At 40.2% G+C, this 25,674-nt stretch overlaps 1 protein-coding gene across 1 annotated transcript in view; it reads left to right on the top strand.

Moving 5' to 3' along the window:
- Positions 1-22,741, top strand: part of fut8b (fucosyltransferase 8b (alpha (1,6) fucosyltransferase)) — a 118,763-nt gene extending 96,022 nt beyond the window's left edge. The window contains exons 8-11 of the mRNA XM_042504025.1: positions 6,601-6,847; positions 17,213-17,389; positions 18,007-18,157; positions 21,064-22,741. Coding sequence (XP_042359959.1) covers positions 6,601-6,847; positions 17,213-17,389; positions 18,007-18,157; positions 21,064-21,402 — 914 coding nt within the window. The 3' untranslated portion in view covers positions 21,403-22,741. The remainder of the gene's footprint in view (positions 1-6,600; positions 6,848-17,212; positions 17,390-18,006; positions 18,158-21,063) is intronic.
- Positions 22,742-25,674: the final 2,933 nt, after the last annotated feature.

The raw sequence follows: 25,674 nt of genomic DNA, 5'->3' as shown, positions 1-25,674 counted from the left end.
GGGAAAAATCAAAGATAGTGATAAAGTCATTATGGGACCTGCTGATTTTCTTCCCTCCAATGAGGAAGTGGAAAAAAAAACAAAACATAACAAGAAAATGCACATTGGAATAATCATCGCATACAGGGTGCCGCTCCTTCGCTTGCTTTGTGTCAGAGAGAAAATGGTATAATTTAGAGGAGAAAACAATTTAAATGTTGATGTTACAGTAAGATATATATATATATATATATATATATATATATATATATATATATATATATATATAGAGAAGAGAGAGAGAGAGAGAGAGAGAGAGAGAGAAAAATTATATATTTTATTAGATTTTTATCATTGAATGAAACAATCGATAAAAGCTGGTCTCACCCAGTGGTCTTCCCCTCTGTCAGGGCTGAATATTATTGAAAATATTTAATGCTAGTGCTGACACAATACCCAACTTTTGGTGGGTACTATTCACAATACCTTACTTTAAAGACATTGTTCTACAAAGCATTTTTCTTATTCAACAAAAGCAGACAAAATTGTCAAATGTTAAAGGGACAGTTCACCCCATCAGTATTCTTCCTCTTTTCTGTAGTGCTATTTATCAGCGTAGATTGTTTTGGTGTGAGTTGCCGAGTGCAGGAGACATCAGCCAAAGAGGTTTTTTTTAATGAAGCTAGATGCACAAAGCACTAAAAAAATATATTTGAAAAACAACAGCAATGTCTCTTTCCGTTATCATGACTCAAGATAATCCACAGACCTTGCTGTGTATAGTTTCAAATAGGAAGTATTCTTTTTCCACCGAACTACCACCAACCCACCAACTGCATCACTGCGCAGAAGGAAGCAAGCATCTACTCATGAATGACAGCGCAAGATTTAAACATTAATGGCGTCTTCCTTGGCTGAGCTGTAACATTTGCCAGCTAAGTGGTGCTTGGTGAGGTAGATGCATGCTTCCCCTTTGTGCATTGATGCAGTTGGCGAATGTAATTCAGCAGAACGATTGTTGACTTTTGGTCAGAATAATGTCAGTTGAATCAGATTATGAATATTTGAATGATGGAATATAAATATTTGACAATTCATTACTTTTTTCCATATATAGTGGGAGAGTTTTAACAGGGTTTTGTGGAACACTCAGTGTGACAGTGACATTCATGTGATATAGTAAACAAAAAGTCAGCGTACGGATCAGATCTATTCACCACCATTTTTTGCCGGCACTAGATATTAAACGAACACCAGACCCGTTATGGTATTAAGTGAGTGACTGAAATTTCCCCAGAAGTACACTGACTGACAAAAACAACCCTGAATCCCACTCAACTCGGGGGTTTCCAAATGATGATTTAGATCTTCAACTTTCAGTGGGCAGTCCTAGTTAGATTTTTAAAACTATTACTAGTATTTTTTTTGGTGCTGCATTATACTCAGGAGTGGGCAGACATCTCTATGACTGATATTCCTGACACTTGACAAACAATCTAGATTGACAAATAGCCCTGCAAGTAAGAGGAAAAACACAGTTTTCTTTTGTTCTGGGGTATACTGTGTCTTTGAACGTTGTCCAAACATAAGCAGCCTCATCAGACCTTTGCTTAAATAAAATACAATTGGAAACTGTTGGCTTTAATTAGGAACTAAAATTGCAAATCTGAATTTGTTTGTTGTTTGTTTGTCTCATTACATTGCTATCATGTAAAGAGAGTATTGATAAAAGCTGACCCACCTTTCCTTTAGGACTGGATACTAGTGCTGCAAGCAGCTGGGCAAAAACTTTGCCTGAATAAAACTGTCTAATTTTGGCAAGAAGTGTTGCTTTACTTTGGAACTATGACTACAAATCATGAGAGATATTCAGTATCAGTTTTTAGTACTTGAAGATGTAAGATTCTCAGCACTACAGGCATATTTCTGTCAGTACCAAAAGAAAGTAATGAGTTTGAGACCCAGCGCTTCTCTCTATTAACCCACTGGTGCATGTTGCTGTTTTACTACAACTTTTACGTTACAGGGACAGCATGAGAATGCAGCACCGCCTCACAGGCTTGGTATAACAGACTAAATTCTGAACACACAAAGGGGAAACCAGTCTTCTTGTGGAACAATGGTTCTTTGATCAAAGAGCTAATTTGCCAAAGAGAGTGTATTCCTTTGAGGTTCTCTGTAGAGATATTACTGCCTTATGAGTGAGTCTGAGAGCAGCAGGAGAAACAAAATGTTCCCGGCCATGTAAAGACTGGAACAAGAGTTCTCCAAGTTCATAAACTCCATCACAAATGTGTTATGAATGGCAAAGCTCCGTATTTTGTGTCGGGATGGTGTCACTCTTGGTTCTGCGGTTTCATAGCTGTGTTAATCTTATGCAATATTTATTAGGCTCAGTATAGATCACAGGCTTAAAATACAGTGCAGACCTATGTGCTGCAAGTCATGACGCATACAGGAAATATATGCAGATGCTTTGGAGTTGAGATGAAATTTAAAAGAGCTTTGTGATCTAATTAAGTAGCTGTGGGAGGCAGACGTACTGCATCTCTGTACATTTGTGCCAAGAAGTGCAGGCCTCCGAATATGCCCATTCCCCCTTATGTGAATCATGCCAATGCTGTTATATAAGCAAAGACAGGCCTGGGAATATTTTTTCTGTTCAATATTTAATGCTTCTACCAATTTATATTCAGTTCATGCTCAGGCATACACACACATAAATTGAAGCCTCTGTTTCTGTCCTTGTTTTTCACATGTTTTTTATGTACCCTTTCTGTGAAAGGCCATTTTTAATGACTCATTATGCCATTTATTTTGGAGTGTGTTGTGGATGGGTTTGCAGCTGTATTAAGGCCTGTCTGTGGCAGTTAGAGAAGCCACTTTAGTCTGACAGAACACGGGCCTCAAACTTGTTTTTGAGCAAATCAGGGGTTTACGAAGACACACACACACACACACACACACACACACACACACACACACAGAGAGAGACAAAAAAAAACTCCTTGGGTTTTAAGACTGAAAGAGAGTGAAGGTTTTGTCTGCCAGGCATATCCCTTCTGGTGCGATGAGATTAGCTGGGGCTCTTTGTGTGTATGTGTGTGTTTGTGTGTGTATGAATGCACATTTTCTTTTTATTGTTGTTTTATTTGGATCCCCGTTAGTTGTCAGTGTTGGATCACCTTTTTTCCTTCTGTTCACAAGACCCCGTACATGTGCATGCTCATGTGTTTGTATTTTGGATAGGTGAATGTTTTCCACCTTTGTTCGCACATGCAGGTGTGCACCGTGCACACATACATGTCTTTGTGTCTCATGGACAGTTGGCCTTGATGTGCGTGGGGGTCTGGCAGTGCACCGGGGGCTTTCTTCTGCCCAGAGAGGTGACCTTCGTAATCAGTCCAGCTCAACTCTCTGCCCAGGGCTTCTGCCAAGCAGGACTCAGCCTGAAGGGGCCAATGCCAGACCACCAGCCCCCGCAACCCCTCCAATCCAGGTCCTTGCTTCAGCCTCTGGCCCTATACAGCCTTGATCGAAAAGAGCTTACCTTGGCCTTTAAGCAAGGGCAGGCAAAGAGCAGCTGTCAGTCACAGAGGCAGGACTCACAGGGGTTGAGGGATTTGGATTCATGCTTGAAACAGAGCAGGAATTGATATAACAAGGTTAAAGAGTAATGCTGAAATCTCTCACTGCATTGCAACATAATACTCTATTTGGCTGAGTAACAATGTGCAGTTTAGGGCTGTCAAACTTTTTTCTTTTTTTAAATTGCCATTATTTGTATTTTTATTAATTGCATATTTACAATTCCATTATTTTTCATTTCAGCAGTTTTGAAATCCATATTGGCAAAGTAAAGAAATTCTTACCAGACTGTACAAGCATTTGCACTTTTCAGGAGTTCCAGTGTAGTTGCTTTCTCTGATTCATACCAAAATGATCGTTCCCCGCCAGGGTAAGACTTGTGGCTGGCAACAACATGCCAGCCTGAGGACGTCACTTAGACCCCAGTCTTCCACAATGTTGATTGGTCTACAGTCAGTTGCCACTCATTTAGCAGCGCTGTAGTTCTTCTTCAATTTAGTTTCATCCACAGGTCTGTGGCGATTCACATGCTCCAAAATAGTGCTTTGCTGCCTTAGCAATGAGGTTGTCGACTGGCATCAGTCTGATTAGCTGCACCTGTGTGCTCAGCTTGTAGGTGGTAGCAGTTTCAGTTTTGGACCCCAATATATAGATATACTCAAATACAACAGGCGAAACGTTAATTTATACTGCATGAAAAAAACTCCATGGTGTTATCCCAAAACTTCATGGCACCAGCATAAAGTGGGCATGTCTGTAAAGGGGACAGTTGTGGGTACATTCAGATATTGCATTAACACTGACAGCCTCAGTACAGTTATTTCAGTAAAAAAGACTCTGAAAGACTCAGTGAACTGAGAGATGTTAGTTGGCAGAAAGCTGTACAGACAACTTGTTGATGTCTCCAACTTTCATATATTAAAAAAGAAAACAAGTACAGTTCACTTTAACTGCATGTTGCAGCTAGCTTGAGCTATTGATTGTGAACATAAAGTGTTCTAAGTTTGCTTTGTCTGTTGCCATCGTATTTAAGTCCTCGAGATCACGTTACTGCACTGGGATGCTTGGCAACTGCCTACAAAGCACAGAAACCCTTTGATTGTCCTCCAATTTTAGTTGATATGTAACAAGGGGCTTTATTAGGACCACACTGCTGTGCTGCATTAATGTAATAATAATACGTCAAAAGTACTTTTAAGACACTCAATTTGCCATCAAGCCCCCCACCCGTCCTCCCTTCACTCTCTCTCAGTGCAGTTAAACTACTTGTATTTGCATGAAACTCAATATGCATAAGTTGACCATATAGAGAACTGAATCCTCTTACAAATTAACTGATGTTCGTCCCTTTTCTGCTGGTCCACTTTTTGGTCCACTTTAAGAGGAGTTTGGTTAATTTAAAAAAAAGACAACATGTGAAAATATCCTTAGAGCCTCAGGTTTGATCGCAATAAAAAAAAAAAAAAAACTAAACTGGTTTTAACTTGAATGCTGAAATATTGAGTCAATCTGCATGAAACAAATCACCAATTTTGACAGTTTGAGTTGTTAATCAGGCAAAGATGCAAAACATTTAGTGGTTTCAGCTTTCCAAATGTGAGCATTTGCTGTGTTTTCCTGGATTGAATTACTGCAAATGGGACTGATAGCCACACAAAATAAGCAATTTAAAGATATTACTTTGGGCTCTGGGAAACTGTGATAAGTGTTTTTTATCTAGTTTCTGATGTCATAGAGGTTTAACAGTTGATGAATGAAATTTTGAAATTAAATTTAAAATAAAAAAATATAATAATAAAATAAAATTTAAAAAAACAACATCTAATGAATAGATAAAAGTAGTGTCTGCTTTAAAGTTGTTAGTTACTGTTTGTAAACAGTATGGCTAGTAAGAAATTTCACTCGACCATTTAATCGTCAATCAATCAACACACTTTTAATGTCAGTAAGAAAAGTTTGGATACTCCGTCTGTTTTTATTATCTTGATTGCAAGTCACATGCTTAAGTGATGATTGGATCTTCATGTGCTTAAAGAAAAATGTATATAAATTTCAATCTGGATATACAAACTGTGGGATATCTATTTACCCCAAAGAAAAAAAGTGGCGAAACATTGTCCAAGTGCGCTCTGGCAGAACCACATCTCTGTTTATGAGGGCACTGAGAAAAAAGATGAACAGAGTCACTGACCGTGCAGTGAAGCTTTGGACAATCAGCTGTCCTGACATTTTACAATGAGATGTAGTGATATAGCCTCCCAACGCAAGTGAGAAAGCCAGTTAGAAAATGAGGTTATGCGTGTGGGACCAAGACGATGTTGCAGAATCATAGAAACTAATACTTTGAACATCTGGGGATAAAACTATGCTACAACAAGACTAGACAATAGCTAAGAAATATGCTCACGACACCAACTGGACAGTGGTGGGAATCACTTAAAGGTACAATAAATCGCCCTCAGTGCTCGAATCTGTAAAAATGATGGATGGCCTTCAGATTTGACGAAAATTATTTTAAATATTCAGTCAATAGTGAAAAATATTTGCTTAGCACAACCTCTGCACCGGTAAATTTCTGTAAAAAATGAAAGTGAAAGGCTAACCCGGATTAATCCTTTTTTAGGAACAAGCTTTGTCTGATTGGCACTTTGCCCATGAATTTGTCTGTGATTTTCATATCTTCTTCTTGGATGCGTGCTGCTTATGTTCTGTTCTTGGTCACTAACTTTCTACAAAGTCCCAAGCTCACCTGCAAGCTGTGCCCAGGAACATCCCCAATGCCTCGAAATAAAAATCCAATTTAAAAAATCCAGGCAGAGGCAGAAAAACACACCGTCACACACTTTTAGTGCTTGACAGGTGATGATTGAGAGGGATTCTTCTGTATGAGTGTACACATTGTTTTGTTTTGGAGTTTTTTAGGAAAAGTCTGCATAGATACCTGTAAACTTGGGCTGAGCTGTCAAAAAATGTTGAATATGTTTAAAATATGGAGTGCCTTATACTCAGTATGTTTCTCTTTGGACCCTCCAGGAGAGGCCCACGATAAGGATGTGCAGGTTGTGGAGCTGCCCATAGTGGACAGTCTCCACCCTCGGCCTCCCTACCTGCCCCTGGCGATCCCTGAGGACCTGGCCCCACGCCTGCACCGTCTGCACGGCGACCCCTCCGTCTGGTGGGTGTCCCAGTTTGTCAAGTACCTGGTGCGCCCACAGACGTGGCTGGAGAAGGAGATCCAACAGACCACCGCCAAGCTGGGCTTCAAACACCCCATCATCGGGTAAGGACACTTTTCAGTGTGTGCAGCTTTGTTTTCTCCTTTTTCTGTGGTTATATAACACTTCTATAATAATGACTGTGTTGCTATAGCATATCTCTACAATAAAGTTTACAAAGAGCTTCACAATCTAAGCAAACAGAAGGCATAGGAAGAAGTAAACAAAGACGTAGCCGTAAGGGCTGTGGTGGAAAACAAACACCGCTTTGGGTGAGGTTAATATGAGGTTAATACAATAGTATTCAAAGTAACTTAATTCGATGATAGTGTTTTGTTTGGCTAATTTCCTACTTTTATTTATCTTTGTAAGGCTTTTTGCTTTTTCATTACTTTCCTGCTTTACACTAATACAGCTCATATTCATGCAAATCAACTCGATTAAAGACATTTCATCACTCTGTACTCATCACTCAGTGTTTCTCTAATAGCGCTGCATGATATGGCTGATTCTGCCTTGTTTCATGTATTAATGTCCCCATGAGGGTTTTTAGTCTCCAGTCCAATCCAAGTCATTTAATACCAAAGACCTCCTGATCTGATATTGTTGCTAAAGCAATTAAACAGCTGAGAAGTGAAAGCATCTCCGACAGATTTTAAAATCAGTAAAAACGAACAAGACAAGGAAAGCGGAGCTCATAACACGGTTAATGACCGCTTTAAAAATGAATAGCCTGGCAGCTTTACTTTTATCTTCAATAGTCTTTGTTGATTAAAGGATAAGGCCGGCTATATTCTATATTTTTCCTTTTGTCAACAAATCCCATGAAAAGACCAAAAACAACAATAACTATATCCCACTAACAATTATTGTCTGTGTGGCCAAAGCCTGCTATTTTATATTCCCCTGTGCCACAGAGCTCCATTGTTGTCCAAAAACGATTAAAAACACGTATGAGTCACAAAAGCATGTGGTTTACTTTGAGGTGACCCCACATACACCAAGCTGAGGGTGTCTTAAAATGTCTTAAATTAAATTTCCTAAAGATTGGGCCTCAAAAAAAGTTAAATAGTCTTGCATTTGAATTTGTGAGGTCTTATGCCACAAAGATCAAATTCTGTTTATCCATATGTTGATTTATTTTTGTCAAAAGCTCTTCAGGATGAAACTCCACATTCATGATGATACAATTCTTTAAACCTACCATTGAACCTTTGTTTGCACTATCTAACTCAGTTTAGTAACTACATTAATATGCAAAACCTGCCTCTATCAGGACCACATATACTCCTTACCTTTCTATTAACCTGGATTAATAAGAAAAAGATTATTCGTCCTAAAAATCAGGCCTAGATTTGTTTAAAAATTCGTTTGAAACAGTCTTTAAAAGCTGTCCTGATATCTGAGTATAACACCTAGATATAACTTTTCATGAAACTTGGCATAAATGTTGCACATGAGATGATACCAAATGTTCCAAATACAGTGCGTCATTTTCAGGTCTGATTTCGCTCTTTGTATCGTCCTGGCTTTGATTGTGACTGCTTTGTTTCGTGTCTCCAGCTTAAATCTGACTTCTCATGGTCCAGCACAGCGTAATTGAAAAGTATTTATCGGTGTGAGGCGCTCAGTTCCCATGAGGGCCACACCTTGTGGGAGTGTATGCAGTCACAATACAGGAAGCTGCTGTTGACAGCAGCTTCTAAGAAATGTGTCGGGCATGTTTAGGTATTTTATTTATTTGTAAAGGTCTTAAAAAGCATTCAGTTTAAGTGTCTGATACCTACAGACACCCCGATGCTGGCGCCTTAAATTCTCACTTGTAATAATCCTCCTCTGAAAATAGTCTCAAAAAATGCACAGTTGCCTCCTGTTTGAGTGTAAATTACAGCGCCCAGCTGTTTGAAATTTTTTAGCTTTATTTAAAATTGACACATTATATTTGAGACCTGTTTTTAAAGATTTACGTTCAAAGCAGAGGCGAACAGACCTGAGTGCAGCAGACAGGGTGAGATGTGGAAAAGTGTTGTTGACAGACTAACATGTTGTTGGTTTCAGTCTTTGTTGACAAAAAACAGCCGTGCTTGCAGCTTTAAGGCTGTACTTGAATACAGAGGTGCTTTGAGCTAAATGCTAACATCAGCATGTTAACATGCTCACAACAACAGTGCCAACACGCTGAGGTTTAGCGTGTATAATGATAAGCGTGTTAAGGCCTTTGTACACCAAGTCTGTGTTTTCGTCAATAGTTAAAAAGAGATACAACCTCATATTTTGTCTAACATTTACACACTGACTCCGAAGCTTTTGTCCATTGTTACAGTTTTTGGAACAGGTTGGATGTTCTGTTTTTTGCGTTCATCAAAGGCCTTTAGAGACGTGATCCAAGACGTAGTAAAGAAACGTGGCATAACCAGCGAGACACATACATCCACAACAGGAGAGAGAAACGAGGTGCACAATATCATTTCATAACTCAGACAGATTACTTCAACAGGTCAGATATTCAAGGTATAATACTCAGGATGATGATGATGACAAGGAGGAGGATGTCATAGGGCCACTTTTGCAAAATAACAAGAGGCCAGGGGCCAGTAAATAAACAAACATTACTATTATTAATCAGAAAAAAAGATAAAAATGAGTCAACAAGGCAAATTCAGCCGCAGCATCCCTGCATAGATAAGGTGTGCTCAGGGGTGTTTCTAGGATTTGAGGACTCAAGGGGCTTGGCTTGGACGTCTGTGGGGGGGGGGGGGGGGGTCGGAAAAACAAGCTTGATTTTGATGCATTTTATGCACTGTGGCACCTAATATACATTTCAAGTATAAAAAATAATCCCATTGTGATTCAGTTTACCCGACACCGAGGGCCAGATTTGGCCCGTAGGTCAAAGTTGAGTATCACTGTCACAGAGGATGAGGACCACACACACAATTTTTGCAACAAATAGAAAAATAAAATGTATCAGATTCAGTGTGCAAAAATGTTCAGAATAATATTTATTGGAATGTGGATTTACAAAATTTAAAAAAAAAATGCATAAAAAAATAAGGACTTGGTGTGCAAAGGCTTTAAGCATGCTAGAAATGTTTAATTAGCACAAGTATAGCCGAAGCTCATGGGGATGATTGATTTGCAGGTATTTGGTCATGAAATATTGGACAAGCTAAAATCTGGACCTCATGATGTTGCTAAATTAAAAGTTAAGGGGTCACTAAAGTCAGTAGACTTTATTCTCTGGGCAATGTGAGTGTACAGATTTTCATTTAAACACGTCCAACAGTCGATGAGTTTCAGTCAGGACCAAAGTGGCGGACTGGCTGCCACAGAGCCTTCCTTATCTTATTACAACTCCCATTAGAGCTCAGGAGCACTGCAGACAGGATGTTCTCTCCACATCCCAACACAATGCTCCTCAGTGTCCTGATATCTGAGTATAACACCTAGATATAACTTTTCGTGAAACTTGGCATAAATGGTGCAGATGAGATGATACCAAATGTTCCAAATACAGTACGCCATTTTCAGGTCTGAGTTTACTCTTTGTATCGTCCTGGCTTTGATTGTGACGGCTTTGTATCGTGTCTCCAGAGACTCTACCTCTCATGGTCCAGCACAGCGTAATTGGAAAGTATTTATCGGTGTGAGGTGCTCCGTTCCCATGAGGGCCACACCTTGTGGAAATGTATGCAGTCACAATACAGGAAGCCGCTGTTGACAGCAGCTTCTAAGAAATGTGTCGGGCATGTTTAGGTTTTTATTTACTTGTTTATTTTTCCCTGTCAGAGAACGTTCATGTGCTGTCTGCCAGCTTGTCTTTACTCAGGCTCTCTGAGCAGCACCTGGATCAAAAAGGACTTTGTAAATAATTCTAGGCTGTTGTTTTAACCTCCTTGGTGTCACATATTGAAGGGATTTATCATATGAGGACAATGCATATGATGACTGGTAAGCTGTCAGCGGCAGGAAAGTATGTGCAATGACTTTGAGATACTTTGCTGAGATTGTCTAAAGTTTCTGCACTGTCCCACGAGGCTGATTCCACCCGCCTGCTAAAGGAAGTAGTTTAAAACAAACGCTAAGAATTATACTCTAATAGTTTGTGAAGTCAGCCTGGTTTCGTTCTGTCGTCCCCTTCATAAGTCTCACATCCATATGTTCACAGTCTCTGTGCCGGCTCCTCGCCCTTCATAACTACTCTTTTTCTCACCTTCGTCTTTACATTTTGCTGCAAGCAATTGTCACCGTTCTTCCTCGCTTTTTCTGTCCTGCTCAGCTCTCACTCCCTCTTGTTACTCTCTCTCTGTCTCTCTCTTCTCAAAAGCTCTCTGCTTTGGTTTTTACCTTTTTGCCTTTCATCACCCCGGCAGCCGCTGTCTCTTTTTCCCAACCCTCTTTGACTCTCCTCCCACTTTTACGCCTTTTTTTTTTTTTATTCCGCAACTCATCCTAACTTTTTTAATCTCCCCATCCTCTCACATTCGCTCATTTGTGATCATTGCTCCATATTCATTTGTTCATGCAAGATTTTTAAAATTTTTATATTTCACACTCACCTCTCCCTCACGTTCCCTGGGCGCACATCCCTACCCACAATGCTCTTGCTCTCATAGTTTTACACACATCTCTATCCCTGTTCTTTGTGTTTTCCACCCCCCCCCCCCCCTCCGTACACTCATATATCCAACCCTTTTCTCCCTCCGTATCACTGGGGAAAGGCTTATTGAAATGATGTGCTGGGTAGAACAAAGTTTTCATCCCTTTTTTTTCCATCCCTTCTCAGCTCTTGATACATCCACTCCACTCTGCACTGATGCTGCAACAAAGTGTCTGTGTGCTTCTATCAGCACTGTGGGGGAAGGCGATGTGTGTGTGTGTGTGTGTGTGTGTGTGTGTGTGTATGGAAAAGCAAAGGGGGGGGGTGTTGAATGTGAGATGTGAAAGTGGTGCTGAAAGAGATCCATAGTGTCAGTGCGTGTAAAAGGCGCGGCAGCAGCGGGAGATGCAGGGGTTGATGGAGAGAGTACCAAGAGGGATAGAAAGGCAGCTTGTCCCCAGAGCACCCGGCAACCGGCAGCCGACCCCAGCGCACGCCTCAGTCACCACCACCGCCGCTCTCCGCCTGCTGCTCCCTCAGGACGCGAGCTGCAGGAAGGCTGGAAGCCACTGACTAAAAGCAGCTATCAGCACAGCTCCATCCTGCCACCATTTAATGCTTCCTAATGGCAGTGAGGAGAGTCAGAGAGAGAGAAAGTAGAGTTGCTGCTTTTATTGCAGATACCAGAGTAGCCTTATCGCCATGGCAATGTGGTTACCAAGAGATGGATTTACTGTATATATCTTTTATAGTATCTTGTTTCAGGTCTACTCTATATGAATAAGGCTTGTATATATTGGTGTGTGTTGTTGTTTTTTTTAAAAAATGTCTTTTTATTTTCAGATTTAAGAAGCAATACAAAACCAAACAAGACAGTTTCCCTCCTCCCTCCACCCCCGCACCTATTACAGATTTACTTCGCCAACCATGTCAGCAAAATTCAGTTAGACATAAAAAGACATAACATGAGAGACATTACGTAGGTTAATATCCACAGGGCAAACTATGACAGTTACAGCAGCGAGTCTACATCAAGTCTGGGTCAATAAATTGCAGAATGAGACAGTCCATGTTGAATATAGTGTTGCAACATCTTGATAAACAGATCATATATGCTTCTCAGACTGTCATTTTTTTCCTAAGGAAAACATTTAATCATTTCCAAAAACCACTTTAGCAAAAATGGGTTGGCTTTTTAAATCACAGAATGTCGCAGGGTAAAACAGAGAGAAAAGAAAACCTTTAAAAAATATATAAAAACACAACCACACATTGTGTCAATTATGTTTACACACTGACTTATAATCTTCTCAGAGTTTTCTGAACATTTTCAATTTTCTGCATTTTTCACAGTCGTCCCAAAATCAGCGGCAGCAGCTTTGTGAGCTCAGTGCAGAGCGGCAGCAGTTAGCTAGCCAGTGGAACACAGAGAAGCTCGGATTACAACACACACACACACACACACACACACACACACACACACACAGAGAGGTAGCTTGGCGTCATTCTCTGCTCAGGCCACTGTTTCTCCAAAACATCTTTACATAGCAAATAGTGGTTTACTGTTATATTAATGTGTTTAATGTCAAAAACAGCTTATTTAAAGCACCTATGGTGCATAATCAGCAACTTCCTCTTATTTTTACTTTTTTTTTTAATCACATTGTGTTAAAACTATAAGATTTCCCCAGCTGCTGCTTAAGAGATCGCATTTTACAATAAACTACAATTGTCGAATCTTGAAGCAGGAAATGGAGCAAATACAGGTGCATGAGGATAAAAAAACATCAAAATGAAAAACTACTTTAGGTCATTTAAGTTACTTTACCAAAAATAAAGTCCTGGATCTTTTTGTTTTTTTTAATCTGTAAGTGATGTTATGTGTATGTATGTTAATAATAAAATGCGGTTGTATTTTTTTATACAAATGAATTAACTGCAAAAACAAGCTAAAAACACAACATTGATCTTAAAAGTTAATGAATATTGGGAAACCATCATAACAAGTGTCGTTTTTATTGGTCCCCTTTTAACCATCTTCAAAATTTGGGCTTCTTTTCAACAGCCTAAAAACTTGAATGTGGAGACTCATGCACACCTTAAAGACTTGGGGACAGGTGCATGGGAGGAAACTGTTCATAGATGAGAAAAGAGAGAATTTCCACACTCTGTCCAAATACTTACAGAAAAACTTAATTAGCCCTGTTTGCATAATAATAAAGTTTTTTTTCTCTTTTTTTTCGAACATAGACAAGCTCATAGCATATCTAGCTCGACTGTTATTGAAGCACGGAGTGAAAAGGGGCGGGACTTTGAATTCTCAGGAACAACTTTGACACATTTTGATGTCAAAGTATCGCTTGCATAAGCAGTAATTCTACAGCAAGTGCAGATGTAATATGGTAATTTTCTTTGTCATGGGCATCTAGAGGTCATTGTCAAACAAACCATTTATGTGGTCTTTTTGTTATTGTCACTATCTGCCAGAATCAGCACTTTGCTGTGTCTGGTGTGGGTGCGTTTGATGTCTCTAATGTATGCTTTTACGCCCACCACGAGAATCGCCCTGCCTTGCCAGTACAGTATGAATCGAGAGAAATGAATTCGGTTATTGTGGCAGTAGTGTGGGAGAGTTCTGGGGAGCAGATGGCTAAGAGCTAAGAAATGCCTCGGTGCGGCCTGACGGAGAGAGAAAAGGGCAAGACAAAAAGAGAGTTCACAGGAACAAAAAACAGGAGACATGAAAGACGTGAGGAAGCTGGAGAAAAGGGACCCTGACAAAAGGATGGAAAAGCCTTAGAGTCAAGACCTCTGTCTGAGAAGAGAGACACCAAATGACACACTCTGACACCCCTGCCACCCACTCACACACTCTATTCGTTGGGCTTAATTTGCCCGTAAAAAAAGGGTCTGTTTCTGCGGTGACCATCACCAAGTCACTGATTGATCGCTGGCCAGTGGAAATTAAGTACAGCCTTTTTATTCTCTTTCACTGAACCTCTGACTCTTCCTCTTTTACCTTTTCCTCCTCTACCTCATTTTCACAAAAGAGCAAGAGGCAGCCTTGAGGAAAGAGAAGCTGTTTGAATCCTTAAAGCAACTGGGAAATCCTGAATTGGGGAGGTAAAAGACTAATGTTCTTCAACAAAGTGTCTAAAAAGGCTCTCGACCCCAGCTGCTCCAGTGGAGCTGCTCTTTGGTCAGCAGTAGACAGCTGGTTTCACTGGGAAGCTCCCAGGAGGAACTATGTGAATGTGAGGGAAAAAATGTTCACTCAAGAAGGTTGAAAATGTCTTTTTTTTTTTCTATTTTAGATTTTTAAAATTTCATTTGCTCCTCAAGGCCAAAAGTCACAATGCAGATGTGGGCGGGTGGTTTTGTAATTGAATAGTTCTGCGTGGAATAAAATTGCGTTTCAGCGTCCATCAGTTTGAGGGATGCCTCTGTGTCAGGGGAGGGGAATGTCTCCGTTCTCGCCCATCTTTTGTTCTGTTTACAAGCTGTGCTCCTCCTCTCATATGTAGAGCCGGTGACAGCAGTCTCTCTTTGTCCTTGCTCACTGCAAGCGATGACAAGGACACCCCAAAAGAATAACAGTTGTCTTGGATATTTCTCTGTCTGTCCATTTTTCTCTCACTCTATTTCTAGATTTCCTCTCTCTCTGTCACCGCTTGCCTTTTTCCTTTTTTCCTTTGTCTTTTGTCCCATCGTGGCTTTGTTTGCGTTTAAACCAACAATGAAAAGATTTCTAAGCTATGCCATTCATTCATCTATTGAAGCGCCTTTTTTTATTTTACAACACATGAATACACATCAACATCAAAAAACAGACTGTTGGAGTGAAAACTAGGTTCTCCGAATAAGGATAAAAAACAGAACAAACTAAAAAATACATAAAAGTACATCAGTGTCGTCCCATCTTAGCTTCATCACTCTTAGTGTTTAGAAGTAAGGTCTTCTGTGCTGTTATTGATTCCTCAGCAGTCAGTCACCTTGTTTTTCTTAGTCATGATTCATTTGCGGATCATCCACTCTGTAATACAATGCTGTAGGACAGTCTGCACAGCTTGTCTTCTTGTTGCACATTTGACAGTAGCAAGCACTTGCAAATCCAGTGTGTCTGAGAAAAAGTTCCCAAATGTTTCAAAACACCAAAATTAGTTTGGACAATGCAGATAAAATGCCATTTAACTTAGTAATCTGTCCCAGAATGTGTGTGTTTCTGCAAGAAAACTACATTTTCATGCCTCAGCCTTAAAGTAGCTTATACTTAAAAGTATAGCTACTGATAAATATGAAGTTGTTGTTTTTTTAACAACATAAACAAACATCGCTTACAGTGTTAAAACAGGTAGTTGTGCAGCACACATAAAAGACATTTGTTGGAATGAATCTCAGGGCCTCTGTCCATCATAGTACTCCCGGTTTGAGATAAAAGCAACCACTTGTGGTTCAAGTTGTTGATGGTGTCTTAACAAAGGTATCAATGTGAGGACAATGTTTTTTTGGTGCATAGTTACTAGGGCCGTGTATTGGCTTTGTATTTGTATCTCTACAGTGTGACATCCAACATCATAACACTACTCTTTGTGCAATCTGAGCAAAGGAATTGACATTTGCCTATATCAGCCAAAAAATAAAAACGCTTACAGGATTCTTTCATAAAACAACCCATAAGAACAGTGTGTAAGATTTAGGAGGATTTATTGGGATTTAGTTGTGATGATTGCAACCAGCTGAAGCTTCTCCTAGTTAGATTTTCTGCAGCGTTCATTGTTCAGGAGGTTTTTACCAGGAGCCGGATAATCCACAGAGGTCGCTTCCTTGACAAAACAAACAGACCAGGTTATTAAAACCGGTAAAAAACACTGAATTAAGGGACATGACATTATGAATTGCTGTTTTTCTGACACTGCTCCACATGTCGTGGACAGGCCGCTTTCCAAGTGCCTGCTAATGTGTGCTTACCTCTTTTCTCTGATAATTTAAGGTCCAGATGTTCAGGAGACTTTTACTGGGAGTTAAATTATCTGCAGAGGTCTCTTCTTTTCCAAAGTAAACAGAGATTTAAGCTGGTCAAAACACTGAATGAAGCAGTTTCACAATAAAAATCACTGTTTTCCCGACACTCTTGCACAGAGCGGCTGCTAACTATAATGCTCGACATGAGAGCACGAATGGCCCTTTCTAGTGCAGCATATTGATCTCTGTGGATGAGGACCCTATATAAATGTAAACAGCTCATTCTGAGGTAACAAAAACCCTATTCTCATTTTCAGGTGATTTTACATTGAAGAAAACACACCTGTTATATTATATTATATTATATTATATTATATTATATTATATTATATTATATTATATTATATTTTCCAACACCCCTAATAATTTATTATATTATATTATATTATATTATATTATATTATATTATATTATCACTTTGTCTTACAGACATATAAAAGAGTTGCAAGGTAATGAAAATAATGTAAAATATATTACTGCTTGGCTCGCAAACTGCCAAAGACTTCTGGAAGTTTGATTTGAAGCAAAGTTTTGCACCTCATGAATTTCACTACCTTGCAACTGTTTTTTAAGTTAGTAAGACTAAGTGCCAAGGTGCATTACATCACATACGTTGTGTTGGGGGTGTGAGAGTCACTACACTACTAGCTTAGAGCACAAATGTCCAACATTCATTACCAACTTTATCAAAATTATTTCAATACAGACAACAACAAAAAGTCAGTAAAGCTATCATGAAAAGTTTATTTTTTTGCAATAGTACGGTGCTTGTCTGTAACACTGTGTGTCCCTGTCTGTCTGTCTGTAGAGTCCATGTGAGGAGGACGGATAAAGTGGGGACAGAGGCGGCCTTCCACCCCATAGAGGAGTACATGCTGCATGTGGAGGAGCAATTCCAGCATCTGGCCAGACGTGTTCATGTCGACAAGAAACGAGTTTACCTGGCCACTGACGATCCTTCTCTGCTGCAGGAAGCCAAGACCAAGTCAGTGTCCAGGAGTGTGTTTGTGTTGTATGTGAGTGTGTTGATGTCCATTGTGAGTCTGTCCAATAGACATGGGAAAATGTTTTTTTTGTTTTTTCATTTTGTTTTGTTTTTCATTTCCAGTTTCTGTAAGTATCTCATGTCATGTGACATGTGGTACTCGCAACACAGGAAGTCATGTACATGACATGCTTAACGTTCAAGTGCTTAAGTTGTAAGAACTAGAGGCCACTGAGGCTAAAAATTTAGGGAACTAGCGAGGGAGTCACATAATGCAGGAAATCCAAAGGCAGAGTGTCAGAGGAAAAAAAAGAGGCTGTTGGGAATATCTACATTTTCTTTAGAAATATCGTAAAATTACAAAGATCAACTCTATATAACGAAAAATAATATATATTAACTGACCATCCGCATCCATTCATCCTGTGTCATTTCTGAAAACGTCAACAAACACGTCACAACTCATGAACTCTGAGCTTCCAGGAAATTTCCACTAACGAGGTCGTAAATACCACGAGGAGGTCATTCATAAGGACTTTTGTTGTGAACACGGTGAACATGACCCCAAATGAATAAACCATTAATGCGACTGACTCTCGTCTTTTTGTCCCTTCCAGGTATCCAGACTATGAGTTCATCAGTGATAACTCCATCTCGTGGTCGGCAGGCCTTCACAACCGCTACACTGAGAACTCACTGAGAGGAGTCATCCTGGACATTCACTTCCTGTCTCAGACTGACTTCCTGGTTTGCACCTTCTCCTCACAGGTCAGTCCACTGTCCTCAGTCAATGTTTCGAGACAGCATGAAGTTGATACTTTGATGCTGTGTGTTTTTGTGTTTTGATGAAACCGATGGTTGCGATGGATTTGATGTTTGGATGAAAGCAGTCCAAAATAACACAGAGAGCTGACAGGAATTTTGATGTGTGCTGCTGGTAAACAAGGAACCATGGCAATGAAAAAAATATAATAATGTTTGGATATATGTTTTAAAAAATGCAATTGTTTTTAAGCATGTCATGATAAAGTGCTCATTGCAAAAATTCAGAGCGTATGAGTTGTCTTGACATTAGTCTTGACATGGAGGTGGCTGTCCCTGTGGCTGGCAGCTAAAAGTGCTCTGTAAACAGCACTAAATAACAGCAACAGTGCTAACAGTGCTAACAGAGCTAACGGTCTTTACCACAGGGGAACTGGAGGGTGGGCGCTACCCTTTGATGACAATGCTGTCACAATATCATATATTTCTCTTTATACAACTGTTAGTTCCGACCACGCAATTCGATTGGTCGAGAGGCGTTCCATGAGTACTGATATACATTATAACATCACTGGGACTTTTAATCACTCTGCTTTACAGCTCTTCTAAACCCACTAATTAGGCATTCATTAACAGTTCGTAGTTATCTAACGTTACTGTAAATTGTAACAATATTTAAAGAGCAAGGAAATCTATTCTGACCAGTAGTATCACTCGATAAATACCTGAGCAAAATTACACCTTGTGCAAAAGCCCTCTACCTGCGGCCCAAGAGACAAGCAGCTGCGACAGCCAGCTTTTGGTGTACCGCCGTTAACTGGGAGTAAAGAAGCTGTCAAAGATGTTACAAGGATGTGCAGTGAGGTACGGACACACTTGTCTTACACCAACCACAGCACTCTTATTTCACTGGTACCACAGTCAATGGAAACACGCAAATACATGTCCATGATACTAAGTAGTTCTCCTACACATAACATGTAGCCTGCGGCCTTGTGCTGTGATGATATACAGCACAACAGCACTCCTTTTTGTGTGTTATTGCTTAAATGTATCTGACATATTGAATGAACTGAACCTTTAAGTAGATTCAAATTGGTATATAATGATGCCCGTAAATTGTCTAAAATGTTACTCATAAATTACAGTTTTAAAAAAATTACTGGTCTAACCAAAGAATAAATTCTGGAGCTTTCAGTCACACATGGTGGCCCACATTAGCAGATGGAGTTTACGCAGTCATGGTTGTTATCAAGTGACCTAAGTGTGACCACCTGATGTCACATGAGCCAACATCCATGCTTAAGTCACAAGAAAACAATTGAACTGTTCCTAAGAAAACAGAAAAAACACTGATGAATGCCATCAGATGTGGCAGAGAGCTCTTGAATGTTTGCAGTATGTGGACCATAGTATAAAATGTATCTATTTTATGTTATTGCATTAAGACAAGCATGTAGACAATGCCACCCACTACAGCATTTTACAGCCTGAAATTATTTGCAATGCTCATCCCTAGATGGGCATTTATATATATAAAAGTCAATAAAAAATACACAAGAGACAGTACAAAACACAAACAGCAAATAAATACGCACATTAAAATCACAAAACTCAGAACTGAATGAGAAAATACAAACAGAACAATTCAAGACAGACTATAATACAATAAAACGCCACAAAACAAGAAGCACCAGATTATTCATTCATGACTAAATGACTGATCCTTCTTTAGAAACCGTTTTAGTGTAAACTGTATTTTTCTAGCTGTTGTTAAAGAAGTGTTTTCAGGGTAAAATGATTGCTTTTTCGCTGATTAGTTGACAAGAACTACATAACAATTGATGATAAGAATAGGAATAACTAAGTGACAGACAACCCCCAAGAGCTTTAAACAACAAAATACCGTAGTGTTACAGTTGCCTGTTAGAGCTGCAGGAAAGACAATCGTCACTTGATGTTTCCAGTTTGTCAAAAGGCGTCATGTGACTGTCAACAACCTCATTGTCCCATTTTCACTCACATGTTTCAAAGCCCATTTATCACGGCTTTAACATTACAATGGCATTTGTCATCCATTATTCTGATCATCTCAGCTCCTAAAGTGCTGTTTTATAGAGAGTTATTATAACATGGAGTGGACGGGCTTACCGCCAACCCTAAAAATAATGTGTGAGCAGCATAATGCCTATTCACAGTCTGGGTTTAATAGTCCACCTCAAGGATCTGACTGGAATGAGTCACTTAGCACGTTTTATTCTTTTTTTTTTGTACCAGGGCTGAAATTAGAAGTATATGTCGATGAGAAGTCCTTTTGTCCCTCCACCAGCACTTTGTCAAGACTCTGCAGCAAGGATACTCAACCTTATTTGCTTGGGAGCCACTTTTGCAAAATGAAAAGAGGCCAGGAGCCAGTCGCAGCAGCCCCATACATGTTTCTAGGATTTTAGGACGTGTTTCGGATTCAAGGATGTTTCTCGGGTTTTGGGAGATTTCCAGGATTTAAGGACGTTTCTCAGATTTTTTTTGATGTTTTCTAGAATTTCAGGATGTTTAAAGGATTTTTGGACATTTTTCAGATGTAGGACATTTATTAGCTTTTGGGACATTTCTCAGTTTTGTAACACATTTGCAGCTAGGATTTTAGGACATTAGGGATTTAGTTAGTATTTCTATGGGGATCCTCCACTGGCATGTTTTTGATTAACAAGCTCTAATTCAATGCTGTTTTATGCACTCTGGATCCTTATGAATACCAAAAGTACAAAAATAACTCCAGTTTGATTCACTTTATTTCTATTGTGAATAAGAAAGTGGTTGGGGGGGGTATATAGAGTATAATTACCCTACAGTTTTGCTAACGTATGTACATTTAAAGGATCTGTGAAAATAACCTCCTTGTCCTGTCTCAGGTCTGCCGTGTGGCCTACGAGATTATGCAGACGCTGCATCCAGACGCCTCTTCCTTCTTCTACTCTCTGGATGACATCTACTACTTTGGAGGTCAAAACGCCCACAACCAGATCGCCATCTACCCCCACCAGCCGCGCAACAGCGAGGACATTCCCCTGGAGCCCGGAGACGTGATCGGCGTGGCCGGCAACCACTGGGACGGGTACTCCAAAGGCATCAACCGCAAACTGGGCCGCACCGGCCTCTACCCTTCCTACAAGGTGAAAGAGAAAATCGAGACCGTGAAGTACCCGACGTACCCCGAGGCGGACAAACTGCTCAACTCTCAAAAGAAGTAAAAAAAAAATGAAAAAATAAAAGAAGAGAAAGAGTGAGGAGAAACACGCAGACTCCGATTCCAGGGAAGGAGGCTGCTTTTGTACAGAAAAGAGAGGCGTACTTAGTGTGCTAAGCTGGGAAGAAAAGAAAAAGCCTGTACCCAGGGGTGATAAGAATGAGAATGCACTCTGTGTGTTTATGTGAGAGCGTGTGTGTGCGCGCGAATGTGTGTGTGTAAATGCCTGTGCATATGTCAGGTCATGGAAGACTTGCACCCTCTACCACTACTCCCCCCTGCCCGCCCGGCGCTCTGACGTCGGCTCTGTAGAGATGTAGACATTGATTTTAAATAAAGCAAGAAAACAATTAAAATCTACACAACTGACCGAGCTCACTCTCGAGACTGGGACTACTGTAAGACTGGCACACCCCCGGAGTGAGCTTCAAATCAATGACTGAAAAAAATTGACAAACTGGAAAAAAGTGTTTTGATTTTTATTTAATTCTTTTCAGTGGTTTTGATTCTAATCTTGCCTTTTTTTCCTCCTGATTTGTTTTTGTTTACTGAATGTACTGTATCCTCTTCTTGCCATGCTCACCGCTGCCCTCCTCCTCCTCCTCCTCCTCCTGCTCCTCCTGCTCCCCCTGCTCCACTCACTGTGCTTCCTCCATCTCGTCTCTACATGTGCAATTAATTTTAAAAACCATATTGTGCTTTTATCAAGTGTTTTTAACGGTCTTAATTTTGTGCGTATGGGGCTTGTGCATTGTATACTGTACAGTGTGTGTGTGTGGACGGATGCGTGCGCGATCAAAGTGTGCCTGCGTGTTTAAGTCTAAGGGGCCATGTCACGACCTGGTGCCTGATTAATGGTGAGCAGTGTGTGTTTTTATTTCTGGCTTTCCTCCTGACTGAATCGTGTTTGTGTGGCCAGCAGGAGACTGGCGGTGACAGCGGGGACTGTCCGCAGTCGCCCCCTCCAGCACTTGGAACAATGGTGAACTCCAGTCACTCCCACTGGTGACCTCTAGTGAACAATGGTAAGATTATGTGGAGTATGGTGAACTCATGGTGCACACACACACACACAAACACAGGAGCCGTCCCGAGGCTCACCAAAAAGAAGCACTCCACTGAGAAAATGTCCTTTTTTCGGCATCTCTGCTGTCTCTTCTGTCCATCTGTTTGTTTTTTTACTTTTAACATTGCTGTTTTAAAATAAATGAGGAAAAATATGTTTAAAAATGATAATGCTATCAAACTCAGAGTCCCCCATCATGAAGGCTTTTTTTCATAACTTATGTTCTTGGGCATTGTCTTTGATAACCACAGATCGAATAAACTTGAGAACCAACATATTTTTTTCCCTTTCCATTTGATTCTGTTCGCCATCTGCTCCTCCAGCTCTTAAATGGGTGACACCTGCTCGTTCAATCAGGCTGCACATGCTTCAGCGACGTTACACACGATCTAAAAGGAGACTTTTTTTTTTATATATTTCAAGAGTTCATTTCCTGAAGGGTATCCATCTATTTTTGAAGAGCAAAAGTCATTACCTGAAGTTCATCTTTTGATATCTGCCTAAAAACGAGGACCCTGCTCCTGAAATTGAAATCATTTTGGCATGGCAAGATTAGAGCTCTTCAAAAAGTAGTTTGTTTTATAAATCATTCAGGAAGATGGTGAATCCACTTTCCAGTCATTACGGAGCAAAAACTCTTAAACCCGTCTTTGATTTCCATTTCAAACTGAAGATCAGTACCTTCAACAGAGACATCACCATCCTTCATTTATATATTCCTCCTGACAGCGACATGACATTTCTGCCCCAAATACCAAACATTTCTCCCCGCGGAGACGAAAAGCACCCGTATACTTCCTGCTCTCGTCTAGTGTCCTACTTCCTGCTTCCTGCATGTCTGAGTCGTTTATGATCTGGTTTTGTGTGTCTTATTTATGGACTGTCTTGTTACTTTCTTACTGAGGGGGCTCTGGGAGTTTCATTACAGATCCCTCTTTAATTTCGACGCTGATCTACATGCTTCATTGGACACCCATAAGGAAAGCCACAGTGCTGGTAGTGGAGATGAGCTTTTTGGTGTGTGCGAGGGAGAATAATAGTTTTATTGAGGTTTTTTTCCCCCTCCTCCTGCCTGACAACAATCCACAACCAATTTAGCCCACGTTGACAAAGCATTCACAATGCACATGCAGCGTACAGCAGTTCATTGAACGTCTCTCTTCACTGGGAAAGAGTCCCTCGTGGGCTTTATAAACGCACACGCTAACTGGAGGGCACTTTAATTAAAATGCACTCGTTGCTGTCACAGTGGCCTGTAACAGTCGTTTAAGAGAGACGTTAGTTCAGTTAATTATTCCGTTAATTGGACTCTGCTCCTGATAGAGAGCATTCAGGGGTTTTTTCAGCAGGCGGGTTTCTTTCTCTGCATTTGTGGTCTAATTGTTGCTATGCTCGTTGAGAGCAGAGCGAGGCCATTTGCAGGCCTCCCACATAAATTTGTGTGTGTTGTGTGTTGAAAGGGAACCTGCCCATCTGAGTGCCTCATCCATTTCCAAACGCACGTGTCAACAGGTTAAAGTCTTTTCATCTGTCTTAAAGGTTCTGTGTACGACATGCAGAGCATCAATAAAGCAGCAACAACTATTTGCTCTGCGAAGATATAGCGGAGTAATATCTTCCAGCGCAGAGACTGAAGTCACGCTGCCTCTCTGTGTGTAATCTAAGCTTCTCTGTGCGTTGTTGTGGATGATGATCCGGCTGTACGTGCATGTTACTCCCTGTGTGTGTCACACTGACTAGCTAATTGCCAATTCTGCAAACTGAGCTCATATGGCAGTTATCGCTGATAACGGCAGCCAGGATTCCTGCGGATCATTTAAGTGTTATAAGACACCAAATTACTCAATCTAAAAATAAGCCCGTAGTTGGTATCAAAATGCCTTAAATCATCTTCAGATTTTTTTTAAATGCTACAACATGAGAATTTTGACTTTATGATTTTTTATTGTTATTTTTTGATGTTGCATTTTAAAATACTGAAATATTAACACCTTTTTAAGGAATTTACAGCATTTATCCCCATTTTTGGTTGAAAAGTTGATCTTAAATTTATTTCTTATGGTTTTAAAAAAGTGATCATGTATAGGCTAAGATTCTGTCACTGCGTTGTCTTTTTCTCACCTCAAATGTTTTTAGAAACATTTTTTGGTGTACTGTTTCACTGTAGTTCGAAATCATTTGTCACCAGCCAACATATTGTTTGCGGATGAGTCGAAACCAATTCGCATTACATCACTAACCAGCAGGAGTGTTTATTGGTCCAGTGCTGCAGTGCAAAAATTAATGCCTTTTTTTTGTTTTGTAGTGCCAGTTTCAAGAGTATTGTATTCTACTGCATAGTCAGCACAGTTTTAGGACAAGACTTTTCCTTAACCTGGAGGTTCTTTCAGAATTTCTTCATTAAAAGTTATACTTTTGCAAACTTAATAGCAATCCAACCAATAGTTTCTGAGGCATGAATCAGAGATGTTAGCCTCATGGTGTCGCTGGAGGATAAACAGTCATCATGAGTCATCCTCTGGGCACCATGAATGTCTGTTCAAAATTTACTAATGATCCATCCAAAATTTGAAATATTCAGTTTGGACCAAAGCAGCAGACAAACTGACATCCATAAAGCCATGCAGCTGGTGTGGCTGAAAAGACAAACTCTGGAAGATACACACTTGATTTGAATGACTCAAACTGCTGAAGCCTGATAGCCAAATTGGCTTTAGGTGAATTTGAAAACTTTGCATAAATTGAATATTTTAGATTTCGTCCCCCGTCTCTTACACTGGAATCCCTTCACACGGTCAGTATGAACACTTACAGTAACCAATACTTTTGTCAATGTACTGTAGCCAATATATGGGCAAGTGAGTGTCGCTTTAAGACAAGAAAAATGGTGAACCTGTCCTTTAATGCTCCAAGAACACGGACCGATATTTCAACGTGGCCGTGTAACTCTGATGGAATTCACATTATATTGAGATAAGTGGGTACGCCATCGCCTTGTGGAATTCTAATCTTGTAAAGGGCAGCTGAATTAATTCTGACTGACTCATGAAAAAGGGAGAGGAAATGGAAATGATTATTGTAGTCCTGGCCGGCTCCAATCAGTACTGTTGGCGCAGCAGTAACAAGTGCAGTCTGCCCTACGGTACCTGGCCCACATCAAAGCTGATGGGAGGAACTCGAACGAGAAACTGTCGGCTTTTCACGAGGCGA

The sequence above is a fragment of the Plectropomus leopardus genome, chromosome 16, assembly GCF_008729295.1.
Source record: "Plectropomus leopardus isolate mb chromosome 16, YSFRI_Pleo_2.0, whole genome shotgun sequence".
In the NCBI taxonomy this organism is placed as follows: Eukaryota; Metazoa; Chordata; class Actinopteri; order Perciformes; family Serranidae; genus Plectropomus; species Plectropomus leopardus.
The sequence above is the reverse complement of the archived record's forward strand: the minus strand, read 5'-3'. Positions and strand labels throughout refer to the sequence as shown.